At 32.2% G+C, this 25690-nt stretch overlaps 3 protein-coding genes across 3 annotated transcripts; 2 read left to right on the forward strand and 1 right to left on the reverse strand.

Annotated features, from left to right (window-relative positions):
* Nucleotides 1-2681, forward strand: LOC130948506 (cyclase-like protein 2). Its single transcript, XM_057877254.1, has 7 exons — nt 1-487; nt 607-651; nt 925-997; nt 1355-1452; nt 1587-1657; nt 1969-2148; nt 2287-2681. The coding sequence occupies exons 1-6, from the start codon at nt 58-60 to the stop codon at nt 2092-2094; spliced, it is 843 nt and encodes a 280-aa protein (XP_057733237.1). The 5' UTR covers nt 1-57; the 3' UTR covers nt 2095-2148; nt 2287-2681.
* Nucleotides 2682-2874: 193 nt separating this feature from the next.
* LOC130948507 (cyclase-like protein 2) lies at nt 2875-5518 on the forward strand. Its single transcript, XM_057877255.1, has 6 exons — nt 2875-3432; nt 3507-3551; nt 3643-3715; nt 4080-4177; nt 4737-4807; nt 5109-5518. Exons 1-6 carry the CDS (start codon nt 3105-3107, stop codon nt 5232-5234), a joined length of 741 nt encoding a protein of 246 aa, XP_057733238.1. The 5' UTR covers nt 2875-3104; the 3' UTR covers nt 5235-5518.
* Nucleotides 5519-15323: 9805 nt separating this feature from the next.
* Nucleotides 15324-17219, reverse strand: LOC130950735 (cyclin-D3-1). Its single transcript, XM_057879305.1, has 4 exons — nt 16457-17219; nt 16168-16369; nt 15944-16077; nt 15324-15815 (listed from the first exon to the last, which is right to left on the reverse strand). The coding sequence occupies exons 1-4, from the start codon at nt 17036-17038 to the stop codon at nt 15522-15524; spliced, it is 1212 nt and encodes a 403-aa protein (XP_057735288.1). The 5' UTR covers nt 17039-17219; the 3' UTR covers nt 15324-15521.
* Nucleotides 17220-25690: the final 8471 nt, after the last annotated feature.

Consider the following 25690-nt stretch of genomic DNA (forward strand, 5'->3'; position numbering starts at 1 on the left):
TTAAGTGCGGTAGAACAGTGGGGAGAGAGGAATCAGCCCATCGAAGGAAGAAGCAGCATGGACTCTGTTTTGCTACTTGCGTTTCTGTGCGCAGCACTTTCTCTATGGTACATCGCAGCTGCTGCACCTCCACATGCAGCGGCAGACGTCACCGCTTATCCTACCATCCCCGGCACCGAAGACGTCTCAGTCGCTGGAGCCAACTCCATCCTCATCCCTCCGCGCCGAGAAGTCTACGATGACGGCAGAATCTTCGACATCAGCCACAGGTACGTGCCGGATATGCCGGTTTGGGATTCCAAGGACGGCCTCGGCAACGACTTCCTCTGGCTTCTCAAGAGCATCAAGAACGGTTCCCTCGCTAACAACTCCGCCATGAAGCTCGGCGTTCACACCGGCACTCACGTCGACGCTCCTGGCCATTTCTACGATAATTACTTCGACGCTGGCTTCGATGTCGATACTCTTGATTTACAGGTCCTCAATGGTAACCTCTCCTTTTTCATCGATTTCAATTCTATATACTCTGCAAATTGGGGAAATGGATTTGAAATTGCCATTGAAAGAAGAAATCACAAATCAATAGGCTGATTGTTCTGTTTGTAGGTCTCGCTCTGTTGGTTGATGTTCCTAGGGATAAAAACCTTACCGGTATGTATAAACTCATGGAGTTTTTTGAAAGTTTCTCTGATTCTGCTATTTTACTGTCCATTAAGCAATTTTCATTCATGTGATATGCTGAATTTCGCAACACAGGAAATTGTGATTTGTTAAAATTCGTCTTAGAAGTTCGGGAGATGCTTTCTCATATGCTATGCAAACCGTTTTCCTGCCATGTTTTGTTTTGATTTTCTGCTATAGAAATGCAAACTTATCTTCCCTAACATTTGTTGCATTATATATTGCATATTAATCCTTTTCCAGCTGAAGTTATGAAGTCTTTAGATATCCCCAAAGGTGTTCGCCGTGTGCTATTCAGAACTTTAAATACTGAAAGGCAAGTTGTAGAAGTTGCTATTCATAAGCATTGAATCATCGTTCTGGCATATATAATTTTTGTTTTGTCTTGAAAATTATTCTGGCAATATAATGCTTCAATCCAAACAGTCATGTGCATCGTTCATAAGTGTAAATAGCAAAATATTGTTCTGAGAACAGTAAAAAATATGATTCTTAATTTCTCATGACTTTGAACGTGACGACAACTGTGTTTTTTCCTTACGAGGAAGAAATTGTATTCATGTACGGATTAGATCTTTTGGTAATTATAATATATCAGTTACACCCATTATTGGTTTCACATTTTCAGTTGTTATAATATGGCTGTGAGCTAAATTTTTGTTTGTAATGTCAGGCGGCTCATGTTTAAGAAGGAATTTGACACCAGTTATGTGGGATTCAAGGAAGATGGAGCAAAATGGCTTGTGGAGAACACTGACATCAAACTTGTAGGTGAGGGTTAAATTACTTTTGAAGATTTAGATTGCTTCTTCCCAAAAGCATTTCCTTTAATCCTTTATCCCTTTTTTGGCCTCAATGACTGATAGTCACTTCACTAATTCTCTTATCTATTATGCACATGGTAGGGATTGATTATTTGTCAGTTGCTGCTTATGATCACTCAGCTCCATCTCATCTTGTTTTCCTGGAAAGCAGGGTAAGAAGTTATGTATCTAGCCTCACTGCTAATAAGCTAACTTTATTATTATGGGTCAAAACAAAAAGTGAAGAAAAGCTACAAATAAGATCTTGTTGGCCAAATTTGTCTGACCACAGGATAATTCATAAGCTTCTTATTAATTTCCTTTTGTCATTATCCAATAAGTTGCTAGCATGTTGTTTTTAGTTTCACTATTACAGAGAATGCAGGGAGCTTAATTAATGAGTTGTATTTTTGGTTATAGCAAATGTGTTTGTGATCAGTATTAGAGAAGCAATGTATTAACAAAGTTGAAATAAATGGCACAGGAAATCATTCTTGTGGAAGGGCTAAAGCTTGATGATGTCCCAGCAGGAATTTATTCCCTACGATGCTTGCCACTTAGGTTGGCTGGCTCTGAGGCATCACCGATCCGTTGCATTCTGATCAGATGATCTGTTCCATCCGAGTTTGCTTGTGTCCTACAAACCTTGTTTTCCATTATTAGGGTATGATCATATCTTATCTATCCAACTTCCTGTTCTGCCTGGGGAATGTGGCATTTATCTATACATTGTTGATTCATATTCTTATCCTTCCTTATCAAGACACCCTTATCCTTATTAAGTCAAATGCTGATGATGCAGGAGGGAGAAAATGAAGCAGGAAACAAACGGCGTTGGTGGCCACGTGGAACATTTTCATGCAACTATGTTGATAGTAATAGGTTGAATAGCCATAATCCTTTTGTTTTTAATTGCGTGTTCGGCTTGGAGTGCTAAATATCGCTAGTCTAGTGTCTGGGGTACATAGTATGTGGAACTTTTTTTTCTTTAAGGGCAGTGTATGTAGAAGTCAATTATCGCGATTAGTCAGGAAAAGAAAACAAAAAAATAAAGAAATTTGCCCAGGCAAGTCATCATCATAACGTAGTCATGCGTATACATTCTCAATAATTATACGAACTTCTCTCTTTGTAAAACAATGACATGTATTTATCTTTTGAGCAAAGAATAATATGCCCCCATCTCCCGGAAAAAGGAATCTGAAACATAATGAAAACAGTATCTCTGCCTGAAAATTTATCTTACTTCCGAGATAATGTTTTCTCTCGTGCCGCCCATTTTGTATATACTGTATACATTTTCACGGTTCATGATTTGTCATTTGTTTTGATTTCTTATCTTTATTATTTTTATAAATAGATATTAAAAGAATATCATTATTCTATAATTCTGCCTAATTTTTTTTAAACAATAATTATTCTTTGGTAAATTACCAAATCCTTCACCATCAGTGAGATGGATTATGGAAGGAAAAAGAGATATTTTCTAACAAGCGGTCTCCCTAAGACTGATATTGACGACTGAATTATTCTTGTTTTTTATTACTAAAAAAATAAAAAAAAATTAAGACACTAATTAAATCTGTCTAGAGTGAATAGCAGCTTGGCAACTAACAAAGAATGAAGTCTCCATTGGTGTGGCTTGTTGTATGGTGCACCTTGTCTCTCGTAGGTGGTCGGCGGGAGGTGTACGATGATGATATGCGGTTGCGAATAGTGGACATCAGCCACAGGTATCAGGCTGACATGCCGGAGTGGGAATCAGAGGGCGGCATCGGGCAGTTCCTATGGCAGGTTAGTAGCATGAAGAACGGTTCCATGGCCAACGCTTCCCTTATGAAGCTCCCTACTCACACCGGCACCCATGTGGATGCCCCCGGCCACTTCTACGACCACTACTTCTATGCTTCCTTCGATGTTGACACTCTCGATCTTCATGTCCTCAATGGTTAATTGCTCACAACCCTCCCTTCTTCACCTCTTTCATTTTCTGTTAATTCTTCTATGCCGATTTGTTTATAGGTCCTGCTCTATTGATCGATGTTCCAAGACATAGCAATATTACTGGTATGGTATATCTTTAACTGTTACTTACTACTTTATATGTTTCTGGCACTTCTGTGGATTAAGTGAAGCTATGTCTCTTTCTGTGTTGCAGCTCAAGTTATGAAATCGTTGAATATTCCAAGGGGTGTCAATCGTGTGCTCTTTCGAACACTCAATACCGACAGGTAACTGCTGCTAATACTTGAATTTTTTATGAATCTGTTGAAACAGGGGAACACTATAAGCAAAAGATGTATTTATTCCCATTAATGCTGTTCTTAGAGACTTTGATAGCATTTACTTGTTGGTGAAAACTCACATGCAGTTAGTTATCTTCATGTGAAATTTATATTTGAGAACCATTAGACGATTTGACAAGTTTGATTAAATCATTATCTAACGGTTTTCAATTATTAATTACACATGAAAAAGACAACTGCATGTGAATTTTTACCTTATTTCTTTCTTATATATTGGTATTTTGATCTCCAAGTCTAATCTATAATGTTAATCTTCTTTCACAATCTTTGGACTTCATTGCATTATTAGGCGGCTCATGTATCAGAAGGAATGTGACTTAAGCTATGTAGGATTTACAGTGGATGGTGCTCAATGGCTAGTGGACAACACTGACATCAAACTTGTAGGTATGCCGCAAATTGCTTCTCTGCCCCTTAAATTGATTCTTTGACTGTGATTGCTTCGTAGGTATTTTGTACATGTCGTGCAACATAATGAGACTATAAGAAACTAATCATTTAGTCAAGTTGCTCTTGTAATGAGTTGAATAAAAGAAAAATTCTTTTTTCTTAGTTAAGATAGGGAAGCATAATCTTATTTAGTAATGTGAATGCCATGAAGTTGATGTGGCATCATTATATTATGATTATGATGCCACTTATACACTATTTACTCCTAACTGGAAGTGTACTATTACAAAAGAGTCATCCTGAAATTTAACGGATTACTAGAATGTCCGCAGGTTCATTTGTTGTTGACATTCATTTAAGATAATTATGAGGAAGTGTATCATTTCTGGCGATTACTCTGAATCTTGACCTCCTTACACGAGTTCCCCGGTGTGATCCGGATCACAGTGTTCAACTATTTTAGTACTTTATTATTTATATGTATCTTAATCATGATCTTAAGTGAATGCTATATCTTATGTTGCCTACTGACGGGCTTTTCTGTGATAAAATTTAGGAGTTGATTACTTATCAGTTGCTGCTTATGATCACTTGGTTGGATCTCACCTAGTTTTCCTGAAAGACAGGGTAAGATTAAAAGAATAGTCTTTTGTGGTTAATGATTTTGATGTTATGCATATCACTACATGTTAGTTAATTGTTAGCTACCTCTTTCATTCACATCTTGTGGGTCAAATATACAAACACAGAAATCTCATTTTGTCCATTTGTCAAACGGAGCTCTTGAAGGTTGTTAAGACCAAGTAACCTTTGTTGTTGATGTTGCCTTTTCTGTATTCTCATTATGAACAATGCTATGATGCACCAAAGCTTTAGGAAATGAAATCATCATGAGCATGACGTGAACTAACAACTCCAAATACTTTAGGAAATCATTCCAGTGGAAGCCCTGAAGCTTGATGATATCCCAGCAGGATTATATACAGTCCATTGCTTACCTCCTAGGTTGTCTGGTGCTGAGGGATCACCAATACGCTGCATTTTGATCGAATAATAACAGTGTAAGTGCAGGTTTGATTGATGCAGAAGGCTTGGATCGGATGGGTATCATTATAGTGTTGTTTGATATATTCACCAGTCCTAATAGCATTACATTGAATCTGGGTTTCTTTTGTATGCTAAGTTAGAATCACATGTATAGTAGTATCCTTGTGGAGCAAGATAGCATAGCAAGTTAGCAACATTGGACTTCAACTTTGTTGCCATACCCTCTCGACGAATTCAATCATCACACTGTATAAATATAAATAAGAGACACACAAATTATTATATCTCTAATATATCTTTTTATATTTGCATGAAATTTACATGGACCGTTTTTCTTTTTAGGAGTCAACAAAGATGAATCTCTAGATCTTTTGATCTTAAAAGTTCTAATATTATATAATAAAATCAATTATTCTAAAATTTTAAATTATAAAAAATATGTATAAATAATTATATCTCTATAATAGTAAAAAAAAAAAAAAGTATAGTAAAAACTAGAGTCTGCAAACAAAATACACCTATAGTAGGTTTTGGTCTCAATTGGAAGTTGATAATGGATGTTTTGAATTTTGATTGTGAGTTTTACTATTAGTAGCAGCTAGCAAAGGGAAGTGTGCAGTATGTTGAACATGGTCCATATCATGAATATAATGCAGGTAGTGTGCCTGAAATCATAGAACGAGCGTTGCTATATGTAATGGGTGCATGATGCCCCTTTTAAGTACTGTGTTCTGATCTTTCAGAGGCCCCAAATGCATGGATCTTGTTACAATGTGAAATTCATAAAGTCAATCTCTTCATCCCCACTAATGTCAGGCCTTGTAAACTGTGTCCTGTATATAAAGCATGGTAAGTTGGTAACACAATAATATAAGTAATGGTCACCAAGTTGAAGGTTCATTCCTCGAATGTGGTATCAACTAAGCAACACCAACAAACTATATCATCAGTAAATTAACAAGTTAAAAAGACCAAACATTGCACACAACACAATCTAGAATAATAATGTTCTAGATACCACTTCTATGACATGTGACGACGTAACACTCATCATTTGAATATATTACGTAATCTTAGTCTCAACATGGTTATGGGAGGATAATCTACCTCTACTATTCTTTCCGTACAGAAAGAAATCTTGTGAATATATTGCCCCCTCTTCTTAGTAATTAATTTTGCTAGATAGCAAATTTGATAAGATGATAAGTATGTCGGTCTCATTCTTATTGTTGTAAGAGTTAAAGTGAAGTGAGGCATAGATAATAATAATTGAAGGTTGAAATGCACGTGAAGATAGAGGTAAGTGCAGGTAGCTGTGTATATATATGAAGGACGAATGTTAAATTCTCATATAACAACATTGAAGAATGAACACACACACTGTTACTCTCTACCTACTGCTCAGGATTAGATTTGTCTGTTCCTATCTTGATGCATTCATCATTAACCGTTCCCTTCAATTCCTTTCATAGAAACCTTCACATTCCAACCATTTAATTATCTTAGCTTCGAGAATTCTACTGACCCACCTGCAAGCAAAACAGCTAAAATTGTACCATTTAAGACACTCACGGGTTCTATCTTTCTGTGATGATGAAATCAACTCTGCCATCTGGATGCCTCTACCTGCACACTCTAATCTCATCTCAATTTCTTGGACCATATCTCAACTCATTCCTATAATTCTTATATCATTATCTTGTATAAATTCTAGTAATTATAGTTTTGTGTATACAACAACTGATTGTGACTATTAATTTTTTAGTTATCCACCGTATTCCCTAATCCGATAAATTAAAGAATAATCCGTGATAGATATAAATTTTATTTAAAGATTTATGACTGACTAATGAATTACTGCTTGAATGAGTTGACTATTTGACCAATCTAAATCGATTAACTGTGAAATTGAAATAAAGCTAGCACTAAGGAGAACGTACAGCAGAGACATTATAATTTGTAACATTACACACGCAAAGTAATATCATAATTTGCTTAATCATTTCATCCATCCGTACGGTTTCATTTATCATGTGAGTATAATTTTGGCACGAATAGAAAGAAAGTTGAAACGACCTTTTTTTTTTTGGTACGAGATACTTGCATTGTTGATGACTGTAGAATTTTGACTTTTTCATGAACCCTACACCAAGACACGCATGTCTTTTGTTTTTGTGTATTTGTTGGTGTCCTCATCATACCTTGTCTGTTTTATTTATACCTACAGTGATGTTATGTACTACGTAGTAGATTGCCACCCACTTCAAGTATGCGTTTTCCAATAGATAAGGTCTTTAGTTTTTCTCTCTTTACCATTTATGATTTACAACTCACTCCTCCATACTCACCGTTTGCTACCTTACTCTATGTGCCCTTCTTTAATTAATAAGGCTTCAAAGCAAAAGTTTAATTTTTATTCCCGCACAATGTAAAGAGTTTTATATAATTATTCAATTAGATTCATGTATTTAAATAATTTTTTAAATAATATATCTGAAAATTATTTATTTTTAAGTAAAAATTTAAGTACAATTGTTTTTATCTAAAGTTGATAATTGAAAATCGTTAAATTATGATTTAGTCAAATTTATTAAATCATCTAATAATTCTTAAATATCAACTTTACTTAAAAATAATTGTACGTGAGTTTTTAACAATACATGAATGGTTCCATTGTCCGACGTTAATAAATACAGGCATGTATATATATAAGAAGCAAACCAACACCAATATAACTTTAATTTATTTTAATATGACCATCATCATGTTGCAAATTTGCATACTTCAATCTAATAAATTTCACCACGTTTTCTCTATTTATCCATTCAATTAACACATTGAACTTATTTTTTGGTAAAAAATTCAGATAAATCCAACTTCACGTGAAATTAAGAGTCGAGAGTCGTTAAATGATTTGATCTTGATTTAACTAAATTTTTATCTAACGACTTTCACCTATCAACTTCACGTAAAATTGACTGCGTATGAATTTAAACTAACCCTTCTTTTTATCAATATTTAGAGAAGTTATAGCCGGAATTGACTTAAAAGGAGGTAATATATGAGAAGGGTTGCATGGGGGGTTAGTTACTTATTGGGGTCACTATTGCCTGTGAAAAGATACCCAAATCTTTGTCTGATAAGTCGGACATACTCGGTTGCAGAAATCACTGCCAAGTATCACAGATTTGGGACACAAGCTAAGCCATGTCATATGGCCTCTTTGGATGGCCATGGCCCCCTCATCATAACATCTAAAACTTCACATGTCCTTTTCTTCTGACTTTCTAAAGCAACTACATATTGATCCCTAAAATGGGATGCTCCCTTCCTTAACAATTAACCAATTTCCCTTAAAAAAAAAAAGAAAAAGGAAATGATACATATCATGTTAAGTACTTCAAGTTTATTGCTTCACATTTTCTCTTTTGTGTGTAATATTTTAAAATTTGAGACTTGCAATTGGAAAAGAATTTTTTTTATTAATGTGATTAGAATTTATTTTTTATACAAAATTAAAATAAAAATTTTAAACAAATATTTAATCGTGTATTACCACATCAGTAAAAATAATTATTTTTTAGATTCACAATTTAAAAAAATTATATAAACGCATAAATCTAATTAGATGCTGTCTAAAAATTTGATACTCATCGCATCAAAATTAAACTCTTTAGTAAATATAAATAATTAAGCTTATTTGATGACCTAGATTAATTAAAACCCGAAAAGAGGATATTTGTGGTTTAGGCTAATGAAATTGAAAAAAGAGAGGGAAAATGATTTAGCAAGACACACTTGTGTGTTTGCATTGGACCACTTAGACATATTACTGTTTGTGCCCTTTTGTTTGGGTATTTAATGTTACTTGTCCCCATCTCCCTCATAAACGTTTTCTTTTCTATATAAGACATCAAATGAATATGGTGGGGTAACCCTATTGAGGCGCCAAGATTATTATTTGTTAAGATGAGTCTACTCTAACCCCATTGAGTAAATTAAATCAACATTTGACTTTTAAAGAAAAAAATATTTTCAATTTTTTTAAGAATGCTTGAAAAAAGTTATGGTGAAATTCAATTTTTAGATAATATTTTAGAATATATCTCTTTATATTTAATGCATTTTATCATACAGTAATGTTGAAACAATTATTTTATCAATTTTTTCTTTCATAGTATCAGAAATAAAATCTTTTAGTGGTTAAAATGAAGATTTACTCACTACTTGTCTACTTATATTATTACTATGAGCTTCCAAACAAGTTAATAGCTCAATGTCTTATCCTCTGGACATGGTTCATTTTTATCTACTTAGTATAGTAGGTGATAAAAACCAAAATTGTCATAAAACAACGTGTGCTATTGCCTCAGTTCATTTAATGTTTGCTTCTAATTTATTAGTGTTAGATTAGTCTAGCAATGCAACCCAGGTTGATGAGTTTCTAATTATAGTTTAGATGAATTAATCATGGTTATGAAATTTTCAATATTGTTAGAATAGTGATTGGTAATTACTTTACCAGAGCTTGAATTGTACCTTTCAGGTCTTCATCATAAATCTAATTATTCCAACAATATTCTCAAATGTTACATAGAGTAGGCCCATGTAGATATAGTTAATTAAATTAAAATTCATTATGGTTAGAAATGTTTGTAGTTTGGACCACAATGCGATCTGATCTGAATTTAAGATAAAACATAATAGCGATGCTGATGATAATTGTCTTGTAGGCATTTATATACTTGTGTCTTATTGAATTAATTGATTATTCCCACATCTTGATGAGTATATGTATATATAAGATAGCCAAATTATAATAATGTTTCCAGTGTTGAAGATTTTTGTCTCTGCTTGAGAGATGTGGTGGCCAGTTAAAATTTGATGGATCATAAACTAACATTGGATGCCAATTGCTGGTGGTAGCAAGAAACATTAAGTGTGTAACAAATTGTGATAATAATTTGGTCACGCATCAGGTGTGGAAATGCAAGTTGACAGAGGTTTTTGGGGGGCCATGATTCATGCATCAACATTCAACTGCGCTGTGCATTGAAATAGAATAACTTTGGTTTTTTGGGGACCATATTGTATATGGAACTTTGGATAGTTACTTTCCTTTTAGAGTTTGAGATATTCACAAATCAACACGTTGGCCTCAGGACTTAGATGCCTCTAAATTTGTCTCTGCATCTCTGCTATACTTCCACCTTTAAATCAACTTGAAAAGCTAAGATCATCTCTAGTGTCCAAGGAAAAAACAAATGAGTTTTTTCTTGCTTTCTACTCATAATATTGTAATCCTCTGTTAATTCGCTTTTTGGTTGTTCACGGTGTCCCCCAACTCGACATGCCAAAGACTAATTCACCATTAATCAGAGTTCCATTTAAGAATTTGTTATTGGTCAATTGGTTGCTGCATGCATAAGGCGAAACCAAGGGCGGAATTAGATGAAATATTAAAGGAGGCCAAAAATATTTATACAATAAAATAAGATTAAAATAAAATTTTAAGAGGAACTAAATTAAAATTTACATGTAAAAAATTAAAATTAAAGAGGACAATTACCCCCTTTTCTTTATAGGTAGTTCCATTCCTGTACTCAACCAACCCAAATTGATTATTCGAGACGAATTACTAATCTCCAAAAAATTCTAAAGAATTCACCAATTCATTAATTTTTCTATACTTAATACAATGACTCATTATTGCTCCTATTTATATTCTTAACAAAGTCTAATGTGCTAATTAACCAACTAAATAAGCGACTCAATATTAATTGCATCGTAACACTTTTTATTTATTAAATAAAATTTAATTTATTAAATATTTCATACTTAAAAAATTTTATATGTGCATTTAATTACATAACGTTATATTAATAAAAATAACTATTTTTTATATTGTTTACATGAATAATTATTAAAAAAATAATTGTGATTATAACGACCGTGTAAAACATTTTACATTATTTGTACATCAAAAGTAATCTCTATTAAATATGTGTAAAGGTATTGAAAATGGAGTTAACTATGGTGACAAATTGCTTATAACTTAACTAGGTCATTTTCGGTTTAAGTTTTAAAAATAACAGGAAATAAATATTTGGATTATATATAATAATGAAGTGTATTTTAGAAAGAAAACAAAATAGTACACCAATCATTTTTATTTTTCTATTATATATAGTATTGAAGCCTAGATTATATGGATTTATATCACATTTGTAATTAAGTCATATGCGAGTTTAATTAATTTAAATTAAATAGAATTTATATTCTATTTAATAATAAATAAAATATAAGTCAATATATATTTTTCTCTTTAGCCTCCTCATGCTATGACTAGTCGAATCACTGTTTTTTTACATTCTTTTTTAAGTTTAATTAACATGTATTGAGAATATAAAATAATTTTTTGTCATAGCTAAGTAAATTCAATTAATGAGTAAAACAACTGATTATAACAACAAATATATTAATATATGATTGAATAATAATGTGAAAATATTTCATATTTTATTATATTCAAATTTAAGTCCATTGATTATCTCTCTTACCACACCATGATGACGAAACATAGAAACTATATATACAAACTCTGGATTCCCCCCCCCCCCCCCCCCTTTCTCTGGATTTCAATACTTTTCTTCAAATCTTTGAAGAATTTAATTACTTTAATATGTTGACTACAATATAATTAATTCAACACATAATAGGCCAAATTAAACGATAATGGATGTGACATTTTACCTTATTAATAGAGTGGGCTACCTCCACCTGTTTTGTATTTATCATAGAACAGTTGAATTAAAATTACATATATGTATTAAAAAGAGAAATCAGCATATCTTAGCATTTGAAATAATGCATGGGGACAATTGAAATTCTCATATGTTGTTTGTGTGGATTGACAAAATCATTTGATGCAATCATACATTTCCATGTAAAAGTTAGATGATGTAACCTTATGAAATCATAATTTAGTACACTAATAATAGCATGTTGATGTATCAACCTTGATTCTAGGTGATATTATTCTTATTTTCTTCTAAAATTTTGATTCTAACATACATTATTGGAACCTTAGTAACATAATAAAAAAATGAGTGAATATCCCATCCAACTCCTCACAATTACTACAAAAGGACAACGAGGTCTTCAAGAAAAAAAAAATATTTAATCCGGTTCTTGATAATTTTTTTTGGAATCGATTAGTCCATATACAAAAAAAAATAACATTAATTTTTTTAGCACATGAACCTCTTTGTCCTTTCGAAGTAATTATCAGAAGTCGAATTGATTTTTTTTGTTAAGAATCTCATTGTCTTTCGAAATAATTGTCAGGGACTGTTTTAAATTTTATTCTAAAAAAATATTACGTGCATACAAAAAATTATTTATTGAATTAATTATTATATATTTATATATAAATATATGTCGTTAATTTTATTTTTAATGTATATAATTTTTTTATACATATAGTATAATTATAAACTTATGATATAAAGGAGAAGGATATTAGCAAGTCTAAATGACAAAATCATAATTATTATAGAAGAAAAAAGTTAGATTGGTATCTAGAAACAATGGTTAAAAGTTGTATCTAACTCGATGCTAGGAAGATTAGCACAAATTCTTAATTATAATTGATTAATAAATCCCTATTACACTAAAAGGGAAAGAATATAAGAAATTAAGTGTGCAGAAATTAAGAGACAGAAGGAAAGCAGAGGGAGGGTCCACCAGCACTTATGGTCCTCTTTTCTTGTCCTTTTGGACTTTACAGCTGTAAGCAAGGAAAAGATCACACTGAAATTTCATTAGATGAATTTTAGCCCAAATTTTTTGTATTTATGTGAATCAATTAACACAAGGTTGAGTTAGACTTGGTCAAAAAAGAAAGTTTTTAAATTCATCAAGCTTATGCATCATATTATTCTTCAATTATTGTTGTGGGGTCGTACTTATTCATGGTCTCACGAGTCCTTATTATTAGCTTTGGTCCTTAAAAAAAATAAATAATTTTTATTATATGTGAGTTCTATTCTTTTAAAATGACTCAAAAATAAATTAAATAATTTATAATTGTGACCACATTAACATAATTTAAGAAAAAAAATTTAATAGAGGCAGAGACAATCTTCCTACAAAATCAGATTTTGTCCCCCATAATAAAATCCACTGCCTTAATGCATTACAATATCATAATTAAGGATTAGTGGGTGTTTAGTCAAAGCAACCACAAAAACTAAAACCATTTTTTATATTTACTTATTGTCTCACTCCACTTAATAGAGACAAACCAATATGGCATTGTTATTACTTTAAATTCCTCCAATAAAAATTGGTCTCATATACTAAGTTAAGAAGTCTTAAAATATATGGCATTATTATTCATTTATTCTTATTCCATTTTGCTTTCATGCAATGAACTTAGATACATTATCTTTATAGAAATTATACATATAATATATAGTAGTTATACACGTGAAAAAAGCAAGGTGAGCTTTAATTTTATTTTCACATGGGAAGAAGAAGAAAGAAAAATAAAAATAACCAAAAGGTGAAGCATGCACTATAGTCACTCCACTAGAACGATAATCATGAATCTTTGCATTCATAAAAGAAAAAGGGTAAGGAAGAATTACAAAAAGGAAAAAGAAAAGAAAAGAAAAGAAAAATCTCAGCGCAATTTAGAGAAAGAGAAGGTCTACGGAATGTTATCCACATGGTGCATGCCACCTTTCTTGTTTCTTTAAAAAGATTATGCATTTAATCATCTAATCCAACTAACGATTAACAAAGTAATTAAAAGTCTCCATAAACATGATTAACCATTTGTCTCCTATATATTAGTAATAACTAATAAGTAAGATTGAATATATTTTGCAAAGTTTATAACTACATTATTGAGAATATTTTGTAATTTAATTTGATGTATCGAAAGAAGTAAGATTACAGTGGAATTGACAGAGAGAGCAGAGCAGAGAGAGTTTTTATTATTAATTAAGATGGTTAGTCACTAATTAAAAAAAGCAGTACATTCGTCCTTACATGCCTGGCCCTATGAGAACTTCTAAGATTGCGTGGAAGCAAGAGTCCGCAATTAATATCATTGCACAAAATGCAACTCTTTCGAAGTTGCCAACTATGTGCATAAATTAATTAATTCTAAACTTTCTGATTAGTGAGTAATACATGGATCCATTGGCTAGCAACATGTTATTAGTTATTACTCAGGCCTCTATCATCAAATATGAACTCATGAAAAATTACATTACTCTCAAATCAAATGTCATAGAAAAATATAATAGGTGAAAATTATTTGATAATTTAATATACTTGATTAATTCGTTATTGAATAATTTTTAAATTAATTTTCAAAAAATTTTATTAATTATATTAGTCTTTAAAAAATACAATTGTAAATTAAATTAGTCCAATAATATTAAGTGTGACATAATAGAATAATAACAGCAAATAAATACTACCAACAAAAAATCATTAAATCATGTGATATTTAACATGACACATTATTTTTAACAGTTAAAATAACCTATTTGATTTAGAATTATATTTTTTCAGGACTAATATAATTAATAAAATTTTTTGAAAATCAATTTAAAAATATTAACCTAACCATCATTTTTAACTATGATTTTTGACAGGAAAACAAGTGAAGGAGCGCAAGTAGAGAAGAGGAATAGTTAAGTTGGTAAATATATTGAATTAGTTGAGGGGTTAGGTTAATAGTAGTGAGTAGTGAGGGATTAGGGTCAGTGAAAAAATAATATTAAAAGAGAAAGGGTGATGGCCCTTGTAACGAGGTCAAAAGAGTGAAATCCCCAATGAAGAAGAAAACCATCACACCCTCACTGGCCGACAAACCACTCTTCCTTTCACATGCAAACAAACAAACCTCACCTTCCTAATCTCTGCATAACAACCCTTTTTTATTCTTTCAAAGAAACTAATTAATTAAAGTAATGGTAGAAAAAAAAGGTTTGGGTGTACCATTTTGGGCGCCCATCTCAATGCGCCAAACACATTCAAACACATAATAATAATAATAATAGAATTAAAACACAACACATAAACAAAATTGTTCCCAATTTATTATACTAGGAAAATTAAAGATGTAACATATGTCCAGATTTGGTATGGTCTAGAAGAGATATATCATAGTCCTCATTGCCAACTTTGTCCCTCCTCTTCCCCCTTCTTCTATGACCTTGTTGGACATTGTTGGAAATGAAGAGATAGAATAGTAAAAAGAGCAAAGGGGTACTTTTTATGGGGTGGTGCCAACAATTCCGACAATGACCCTGTTAAGTGATGACAATTTCAATTGTTGTTTCTTGTTCTTCAAGAGAGGCTGAGGCTGAGCCTCCTCTTGTGATGGTGATGACCCCACCACCACTTCCCACGAATCGTTGGAACCATCATCAGAGCTGAACACTGCATCAATTACGCCACTTGGGCTACCAGGGATTTCCTCATACTTTCTCTTCTTCCCCCTCCCACCATTATTATTATTATTATTTGTCACCTCCACTATGCCTTTATAACATTCATCTACCTTCTCCTGTACACATGCATTGCAATTTATTAATTAATCTGCATTCATTGCATCACCACTTACTACTAATCTAATCTAATTACTCATTATTAGTCATACACAATAACACAACACAATGAAACTAATATACTAACCTTGTTCATGTTGAGAACACTAAGAAGCTGGTTTTTGTATTCCACTCCCTCAGTGCTGTGATGAATCTGGCCTATTACATTCAGCATTGTTGCAGTGGCCAATACAGAAGGAAGACAACCAACAAATCTTGAATCTAGATACCAAAAATGATAATAATAATAAGCATTCATTTAAATAATGAGATCTAATTGAGTGTTAATTAGTTGTTAATTATTATTCTTACCCAATAGCAAAGACAGAAGAAGACTCTCACACCGCTTGAGAAACTGCCAGTGAAGGTGTGTTTTGAGTCCCAACCTCCTTATAATGTGATCTAGAAATGAGAGTGGGGTCACAGGGTGCATCTTCCAATTCAAGGTGGACAGAATCAGAAGCTCCATTCTCTGAATAGTCTTTGCCTCAAACACATATTTTGCATCTTCTACCTGATGATGATTCATGATCAAATAATCACATTATTAGAAACGTCATGATGAGTTTTCTGAGATAACTTTAAAAAAAAAAACACGTACTTGAAGGTCCAAGAGAAGAGGCACTTGAGTTTCTTCAACTTTAGCAGCCAAAGAGATGCAAGTAACAGAGGCAAGTTGGATCATCCATGGCTTCTCCCTTTGAAAATGGAAGCTCAAGAGGAACCTATCCAGATAAGTAACGGCAAGTGTTGCCGTCAGAGCTGAGAACCCGTAATGAGCATTCACCTTAAGCATCCATTCAACTGCTTCACGGCGAGCCATACACACAGAAGAAGAAGAAGAAGGATCCAATGCTTTCATGACATCATCGCCATTGTTATAATAGGCTTCGTGGTCAAGCTTCTCTTTGGAGAAGAGGGTGTTGAGCTCTTCATCTTCCCAGAACATGTCCTGCTCCAACAAGAGCAGAGGGTCAAAGGAATGGAAGTTCAAGTTGAAGTTGACACCATCATCATCTTCTTCTTCATGGTCGTGGTTTGTTGTGACATCACTCTCTCCTGAGAACTCTTCTTCTTCTTCTTCTTCTTCCCACTTTCCTTCGTCGCAGTAAAGGGCATCGAGGACAGCGTGTTGGTGGTGATGTTGTTGTTCTAGTTGGTCATTGTGATGTTGGATTGCCATCTTCTTTCTTCAGAGAAGAAGAAGAGGGTAGTGTGTAGTTGTTTGTTCATGGTAAAAAGAAAACACTCATCACTCTCACACCCATCTTCTTCTCCCTTTACTACTTTTATTTCTTCTTCGAAAGAAGATGGAAGAAGAAGAAGGAAAGCAGAGAAAGAAAAACAGTGAGAGAGAGAGAGAGAGAGAGAGAGAGAGAGAGAGAGAGAGAGAGAGAGGGATTGATATTGAGCAGAGTAGGTTTCACGCTTGTCTTTTACATATTTATACATCCATCAATTTCTTAAGAAGACTGATACACTATTTATATTCACATACATAAAGTATAACGCAAATTATTTTTGATATTGGGGTGTAAATGGTGGTTTTTAGGATTATGAATAATAAGGATATTATTTTTAAATGTATAATTTTTTTATTTAAAATGTAGAAATCAGATTTTTGATTTGTTTGAGAATAAAAATCGGACCATCTGATTTATAAAAAACAAAAAGTTGAACCTTTTAATTTGTAAAATTAAAAAAAAAAATCATAACAAACAAATCGGAATGTACAATTTGATATTTAAAAAATTTTAAAAATCAAATTACAAAGTAATCCGTGGGTCCGATTTTCTATATCAAAATAAAACACATTTATCTTTCATAATAAAAATTTTTAGCCTAAAACATAAATTTTTTTTTTGCACCTACTTAAAAAAAATGTTAAAAACATCTTTTTATAAAGAGTCTCGTATTAAAAGTGTGTTTTGTTTATTTGACCACATTTTAAAAAAGGTAATATTTTTATAATATATCAAATTAAATTCTATAATTTATTATTTAATAATAAAAAATATATATTTATGTAAAAATAATTATAAAATTTTCATAATAATATCCACTTTTTTTACATTGCAGAAGTAACTAAAAATTCCATTTGATATAGTGTTATAATAAAAGAGAAAGAAAAATGCTAGAAGATTGATATAATTTATTTATATTTTTTATTTTTTATTATTAATTAGTCATTAATATTAAATAAATAATAAAAAATAATAAATTTTAATCATTTTTAGTATTTTTCATAACAAAAAATACATAAACAATAAAAAGCAAAAATATTAAAAATATAAGATATAAGATAGAAAAGTTATAAGGTATAGTTTCTACTGTAAATAAATATCTAAATCTCTACATTTTTGTTTTCATTTTCACATTTCTGTTCCAATAACCTTAATTTGAAATTAAATCATCAACGCTGTAGTAGAGGATGCATTTATATGTATATAAATTGATATTTTTGCGATACATTTATTAAATTTAAGAATAAAAGATAAATTCAAGTGGACAAAACTATAATTTTATTAAATAATAATTATGAATTGCCTATCTAAAAAGTACGTCACCAATTTAAAAGTATATTTAAACATAATATTTTTCATTTGTCATTCATTTTTGTTAACTAAGTCCTAAAGATAATTTTGAAGTTAATAATAATAATAATAATAATAATAATAATAATAATAATAATAACTAAAAGGTATTAAAAAGTTTAAAAGTTCAATTTTATTATGGACCAAAAATATCCTTTTTTTTTCAAATTAGTGAAGGATATTCAAACTAAATGATTATTTTTATACTTTAAAATCACTAATCTACTTCTACTAAGTTAATTCCTATTCAAAGAGGTAGATTCGTTTGTGGGTATGATTGGACCTCATTCAATTGTTTCAGCAATCGTATAAGAAGCCTCATTCTTTTTCTTTTTTTTTTTGGCTGTGTTTAGAACAAAATAATAAATGTGACAAAAAGTTAAGCATGCATCTAAACATTTTACTTAAGGATTATTTTCTGTATACAAGTATTTTTTTATACAAGTCTTATAAATTTATATACTCATTTATAGTTAAAATGTGCATTTTCTGACACGTCTAATCTACGCATTTGTTAACAGATTTTTCAATCAACATACGAATATATAGCTTCTTTTTTTGAATTTCTTCTGCGTTTTCGTACCTTCTCTCTGCAATCTCTTTCGTGCGTTTTTTTCTATGTTCTTTTTCGGCGTTTACGTGCGTTTCTCTCTACGTTCTCTTTGTTCGTTTTTCTCAATTTCCACTGTTTCTAAAATCAAACTCTCAAATCATTTTGAAATCAAGTTATGCTCTGAAATTGTATTGAAATCAAGCTCTGAAATCGTTTTGAAGATAATGGATGATTCAACTTCAGATTGTCAAGTGAAACAGAGCGAAGTGGATTTTGAATTTGAATCCAATGAAGTTCCTGAGGTGTTGTTTAATTCCAATTAATATTTTTTTTAGTAGTTTATGATTGTGGAGCTGAATAATGTTGTAAACCTTGCCTGTGAAAATTGATGTTCATTGTTTGAATTGAATATAATGTACTAGTTCTGATAAATTTTCTGCATTTTATATCAGACTTTCGGGTATAAATGAGAAATATTTGGGTGTAAAGTGGGAAAGTTTGGGTGTATTTACAGGTTTTGAATTTTCATTTGACTGAGGGTGAATTGTCTTATTGTTTTAGTTGAATTGGTTTAGTTTTTGTTTGATGATGATCATGAATATGATTTTTATTAATTTTTATGATGGTTTAACAGTTGTATTTCATTCTATATTTTATGCTTGTTTTAATATGGTATATTGTGGACTGTTTTGGGTGTATTCTGCAGTTCTTCTGTGATGTTGATGAGCAGTTTGTTCCCAAAGTTGGGATGACTTTTAACACCCTTGAAGATGCTGTAAAATTCTATAAGAATTATTCGAAAGCTATAGGTTTTTCTACAAGAGCTCGGAGCACAAATAAGAAGGAAAACGAAATTAAGAATCAATTTATTACATGTAGTAGAGAGGGGAAATGAAAATCGAAAATATCTCCGATGGAGAAGACAAACCCCTCAGCAGGATTAAATTGTTTCGCATGAATTTATATACCATATTGAAGGACATCGGTGTTTGGATCATTTTTAAAGTCGTGTTGCATCATTCACATTCTTGTCGTGCAAATCAAGCAGGGATGTTTAAACAGCACAGGGAACTAAGCATGTCTGTGCGTCGTACAATAGAGAATAATGAGAAAGCCGAAATCAGACCAAGCAAAACTTACCAATCATTTGTGGCAGCAACCGGGGATCACTACGAGTTAAATTTTATCGAAAAAGACGTGAGAAATTACATCACGAGAGAAGTGCGGAATGTTTCGAAACTAGAGGATGCAAAAGAATTCAGAAAATACTTATTAAGAATGAAAGAGAAGAATCAGAATTTTATTTTTGAGCTCGAACTCGAGGACGATAAGTCGATTAAGCTTGCTTTTTGGGTGGACACAAGGAGCATAGCTGTCTGTGAGTATTTTAGAGATGTTATTTTATTCGACACCACCTACAATACAAACAGGTAATATGCTGTTCTGGTTTATGATGTTGAATTAATGTTGTTTTATAAATCTGCAGCAGAGGTGTACATTGGATTTTTTGGGTGTAGACAGATTTTATTTGGGTGTATTTAACGACTTCATTTTCGTTTTGTCGTAATTTGTTTCAGGTATAATCTAGTTTTTGGTTTTTTTTTGTCGAGGTAAATCACCACGGTTAGTCAACACTTATGGGATGTGCTTTGATGAAAAACGAAGATATTTAATCATTCAAATGGATTTGAATATTGGCTTTGTAGTATGGGAGAAAATGCTCTGATAGGGATTCTCACCGATCAATGTGCATCTATGCAAAGGGCTATCGAGGCTTGTATGCCAACAACAATTCACCATTGGTGTATCTGACACATCATGAAGAAGATTCGAAGCAAATTAAACAGCTACAAGAGACACCTAGAAATCGAACAAGACATGAGCCACGTTGTTTGAAACTCTCATACCAAAGAATCATTTGATAGGAATTGGAATGATTTTCTGATGAAGTATGGTCTTGTGGACAACAAGTGGAGGTGTAAATTGCATGTTTCTAGGTGTATTATAGTTCTGATTTAGGTGTTTTTTGCAGAGCTTTACGAAGACCGTCATATATGGATTCCAGTTTATCTCGATCACCACTTCTGAACCGGGATGGGAAGCACACAAAGGAGCGAGATTATGCATGCTTTTTTTTAACAAGTTCATTACGTGGAACAGTTCACGTATCTAATTCATCAAATAATATGATAATTGCCTCGGAAGTAGGGAGCAAAGAGAGAGAATCGGATGCTGCAGATTTTTACACCGTCATACCGTGTGCAACAAAAATTCTCAATAGAAGCTCAGTTTCAATAGGTGTACACTCACCAGAAGTTTAGGAAAGTCCAAGTACAATTCAGAGGGAAGGTGAATTGCATCACAAGATCAACGAACTCCGTTCTAGGCTCTTCGGTATACGAAGTTGTAGAACAAGTTTCCAACTCAATATTAAACAAGTTTGCGGTTACATACGATTCGGTAGCAGCCCAAGTGAAATGCCAATACTTATTATTCGAGTCAAGAATGATATTGTGCCGTCACGCCCTAAGCGTGTTAAGCTTTGAACGAGTAAACAAAGTGTCACCGAGATACATATTGGAATGATGGAGCAAGAACGTAAAGAGGAGACACACACATCAAGAGTAGCCACGACAAGCCACTGTTGGAGCCAAGAAGCAAAAGGTTTGACGAATTGGTGTTTTATTCGTAAAATATATGCGAATTTTCATCAGAATCCGAGGAGCTCATTGCCATTCTGCACCGCGCCTATGATAACATCGTGGTTGAGATGCAAGAACTGAAAACCAAAAGGAAGGGGACATGTTCGTTATCTCACGAATATGCTAACTCGGAATCTGTTAACGACCTTCAAAGCCCTCCAATGGTAAGAACATGATGACGTTCCAAAAATAAACCAGGTTCAAAGTTGGACAAACAGATTGCAAATGCCTCAAAGAAAAAGAAAACAAAAGCTCTAAGCAAAGTAAAAATGATGTTCTTTAAACATGGAGTTGAGTTTAATTTTTTTTTTATAGTTTTGCTAATATGTGAATTTATTTTTTTCAGTTGAACCTTTTTGATAGTCTATCAGTGGTGCAACTAAATTCCAACCAATATCATGGACATGTTATGAATTATCAGTTCAGAGATCCAACAGCAGAGGATAGATTTTTGGGTGTATAGTGAAAGTATTTTGGTGTACCAATAAATTTTTTGGGTGTATTTCAGCACTCTCTTATTTTTTACCTTTTTAAATATATTTTTTGAAATGCTGCTATTTGTGTTAGAAATTAGTGTCTTGTTTATATTTGTTTATTTTAAATTTGCAATACATATACAATTCAATTTCTAAAGAGGTTAACAATTCAAATTTCTGAATTCCCATCATTCTTGGGTTGTTTTTCATGAATATATGTAAGCACTCAATTTGGGCGTATTCTGGTTATTTTTGGGTGTATTATGAAAGTAATTTGGTGCATTAGTATGTTTGGTATTATTTTTCTTGATTTTTTTAACCTGTAATTAACAGCTTTTGAATACAGTACAGACAGTTTATTTATGCAAAAAAAGTTATAATAATATTGGATTAAATATTCACAAACTTTACAAAAAATATTCAAATTATTACGAGACTACACAACACTCAAACTAATCACTGTCAATATCATCTGAATCTATTTAACAATATGGACTCAACAACACTGCAGATGGCTTGGACAATCTTATTGTTTCGCTTTCCTTAATGGCTGTATCTCTGTCTTGATTTATCTCATGAAACAGAATCCGCGAAGCGTATTCAATTCTAAAGTGGTCCACCTCCGCCTATAGTTTAAAGAATATTCTTTACTGAACTCTGTTAATTTAGTATAGTAATAGAGAGTTATATACTTATAAACACAATTACCTGTGTCTAATTCTTCCAATTATATTTTCTCCTTTTAATGTTTTGAGGCTCGATTATTTCAAGCCATTTTATTACATAAACTTCACAATCATAGCTGAAACCAAAAATAAATTAGCAAATTAAAATAGGACAACAAGAGAAAACATAAAATTTTCACAGAAAAAGATTTATACTCTGTTTTTCGGCATGCAATGTTGATGTATGACGGTTTAATTTGATGATCATCTTTTCTGATAGGTGCCCCCGGCATATACCCTCATTCTAGAAATCACATACCCCTAAAAATAAAAAACAAAGTAAAATATAAGAAAGACTAAATTTAATACCTGATTACACCCAAAGTATCCCGTAGTACACCTTATTTTAAACAGAACTACAACCAAATATTAAAATGCAAACAACAAAATCAACTTAAAACAAATTTATTAAGCTTCAATCTGTTTGGGGAGGGACACTTCTTGTGATATGGGTCAAGGATACAAATTTTTTTCTTTCTAATATCAGCCAACTATATCCACTAATGCTCTCCATAGCAAACATGTGCAAATATTTGAAGTATGCCCACATTGAACAGTATTTTAGTTTAATTGGCACATAATAAAAGAACTGTGATAAGAAGTTTTAGAAACGAAAACTTACGTAGATAGGATGCCAATTTTTTCAAGTCCAAAAAAGGTATGAACATTTTGTAGTCTTGAATGTCAAACCGCTTTATTTTTTGCATGTAAGAACTCGCCACCGTTATGATTCCCAATAGTCATGTTATGTAGCATTTGTGTAACACCGAAAGAAATAGTTATTACACCCAATATATTACATAAACACACCCAAAATTGAGTTCAATACACCTTATCACAATAGTAAGAGGGAAGACAGTAAATTTATTCTTCAAATCTTCTAATATTTTGTTTGTTCAGAATCAGACACATAGCAGTGACAATCTAAAAAAATAAAATATCTAAATTAATTACATTAATCAACATTGCAGTCACAGCTCATAATAGAATTATTAATCTTATTCTAATGTTACCTCAGCTTTGATATATGTACTAGCTTTTAGAGATGCGAAGTGAATTTTTGACAACTGCATTAGTTGTTGGGTATTGAGGATGCACATTGACTCCCACTCATTAGTACCTCCATCCTCATAGCTCTTTCAATGTATGGCCCAAAAGGTAGCACTTTTTTTTCAGGTCAGCCGACAATTCCGTCCTCTTTGCAGGAGTTTCAAACTTTTCAAAAAATTGGTCGGCATGCTACTTTTCGAGTCAGGGACTTTTATCCTCTGCAAAATTCATTGCTGTTGCAACCCCAGTATTTACAATTTGCTCCACCAACTCCTCTAATTCTTCAATTAGTATTGGCGTCTAGGGACTTTTTTCCTTCTCAAATCCCGCTCGCCCCTCCTGAGTCAGTGTTTCTTCCTGACTCGAATCAATGAAGCCAAGGCTGAATGAATGGTGCTGGAACTTGTTTTGGTACATAGGATGTTGTGTTGGCGATCATCATCAATGTAGCAGTGGCTTTAGGGGTTGGATTACTGCGTATTGACATATAAGATACTATAAGTATAAGAATAGACGAATGATATCGAAAGAGAATTATATTGTGTAGAACTTACATTTTAGAAGGAGCTGCTGGTACTGTGGGTATGCTTTCAGCAAGTTGCTGGAGTTGTGGAGTGCTGTAGGGTTAGAGAAAATTATTTAAATTATAAAAGAAAAAACCAATTACAGCTCAATTCAAATGAGATACACCAAAATAAGAAAAAAATACACCCAAATAATAACCAAATACACCCGAATATTATTCCTTACCCTTTAATTGTTTCTTCGCTAATTTTCTTACTTGGAGACTTTGGGGGTGGTTCAATTTGCATAGGACTTGCTATTGTTGTCTGCGACGGGGGCATACATACTTGAATCGGAACTCTAAACAAGACAAAAATAAAATGTTAAAAAACTCCATTAAAATAGATGATTAGAAGGTTGAAATTTAATTGTAAAACTCACATATCAAGCGGTTCAGATTGTAAATGTGTCTCCATCCGAAAAATGATCATCTTTTGTTGAGATGGGTCACTGAATGATTTTTCTTCCAAACCTAACCTGAAATCCACCAAAATAATGTCAAAATACACCTGAAGCATTGAAAAGAAACACATGCTCTATTTTTTGAAAACTTACATAGTTGCATATTTTCCTTTCTTTTCTTTCTTGAATAAAATATTAAAAGGCTTTTTTTTCTAAAAAATTTATACAGAATTAGAAGCAGATTGTAACAAAAGAATTAAGCAAATGGCATTAGAAACAGAAATTACATGCTATCCGTGAGTTTGTTTACACTTTACACTGCTTTGATCTGTTTGTGTTTGAAACACATGATCATTTTTGCTTCCTAAGTTCAACTCCGGCATTCTAAGCAAAGAATAAACATATTCAATAAAAATACTATTTAATTAAATCAAGATCTCAAAATTCTATCAAATAAAGGATCTTACGTTTTGGATGAATCATAATGAGCTTCCGTCGATGGGAGCTCAGCTTCTTTCATCCTGAGAAAGCAAAAACAATTATCAGCAACAATAAACACCTTAAAATCGGCAATATACACCGAAATTCAACATACCCCAAATTAGAGAAAATATTCTATTCAGTTACCATATGACCATCAATTTCTTCTCTGATCCTCGCAACCAGTAGCTCCCTATTCAAATGGCTAACCCAAGGTAGTCCAAGGATTGCTTCTCTTTTTTTGTCTGTGTATTTTGTTAGACGAAAATATACTATCATCAAGGCATAG

The sequence above is a fragment of the Arachis stenosperma genome, chromosome 9 (genome assembly GCF_014773155.1).
Source record: "Arachis stenosperma cultivar V10309 chromosome 9, arast.V10309.gnm1.PFL2, whole genome shotgun sequence".
Taxonomy (NCBI): domain Eukaryota; kingdom Viridiplantae; phylum Streptophyta; class Magnoliopsida; order Fabales; family Fabaceae; genus Arachis; species Arachis stenosperma.

Excerpts from the sequence above, each read along its gene's own strand:
- LOC130948506 (XM_057877254.1), top strand. The coding sequence starts at position 58 with ATGGACTCTGTTTTGCTACTTGCGTTTCTGTGCGCAGCACTTTCTCTA. Across the intron at positions 488-606 it reads TGATTTACAGGTCCTCAATG|GTCTCGCTCTGTTGGTTGAT; the intron begins GTAACCTCTCCT and ends TTCTGTTTGTAG. Across the intron at positions 1,658-1,968 it reads TTGTTTTCCTGGAAAGCAGG|GAAATCATTCTTGTGGAAGG; the intron begins GTAAGAAGTTAT and ends TAAATGGCACAG.
- LOC130950735 (XM_057879305.1), bottom strand. The coding sequence starts at position 17,038 with ATGGCAATCCAACATCACAATGACCAACTAGAACAACAACATCACCAC. Across the intron at positions 16,370-16,456 it reads CTCTTCTCTTGGACCTTCAA|GTAGAAGATGCAAAATATGT; the intron begins GTACGTGTTTTT and ends AATCATCATCAG. Across the intron at positions 15,816-15,943 it reads GTGTTCTCAACATGAACAAG|GAGAAGGTAGATGAATGTTA; the intron begins GTTAGTATATTA and ends GCATGTGTACAG.
- LOC130948507 (XM_057877255.1), top strand. The coding sequence starts at position 3,105 with ATGAAGTCTCCATTGGTGTGGCTTGTTGTATGGTGCACCTTGTCTCTC. Across the intron at positions 3,716-4,079 it reads CGAACACTCAATACCGACAG|GCGGCTCATGTATCAGAAGG; the intron begins GTAACTGCTGCT and ends TTGCATTATTAG. Across the intron at positions 4,178-4,736 it reads CACTGACATCAAACTTGTAG|GAGTTGATTACTTATCAGTT; the intron begins GTATGCCGCAAA and ends GATAAAATTTAG.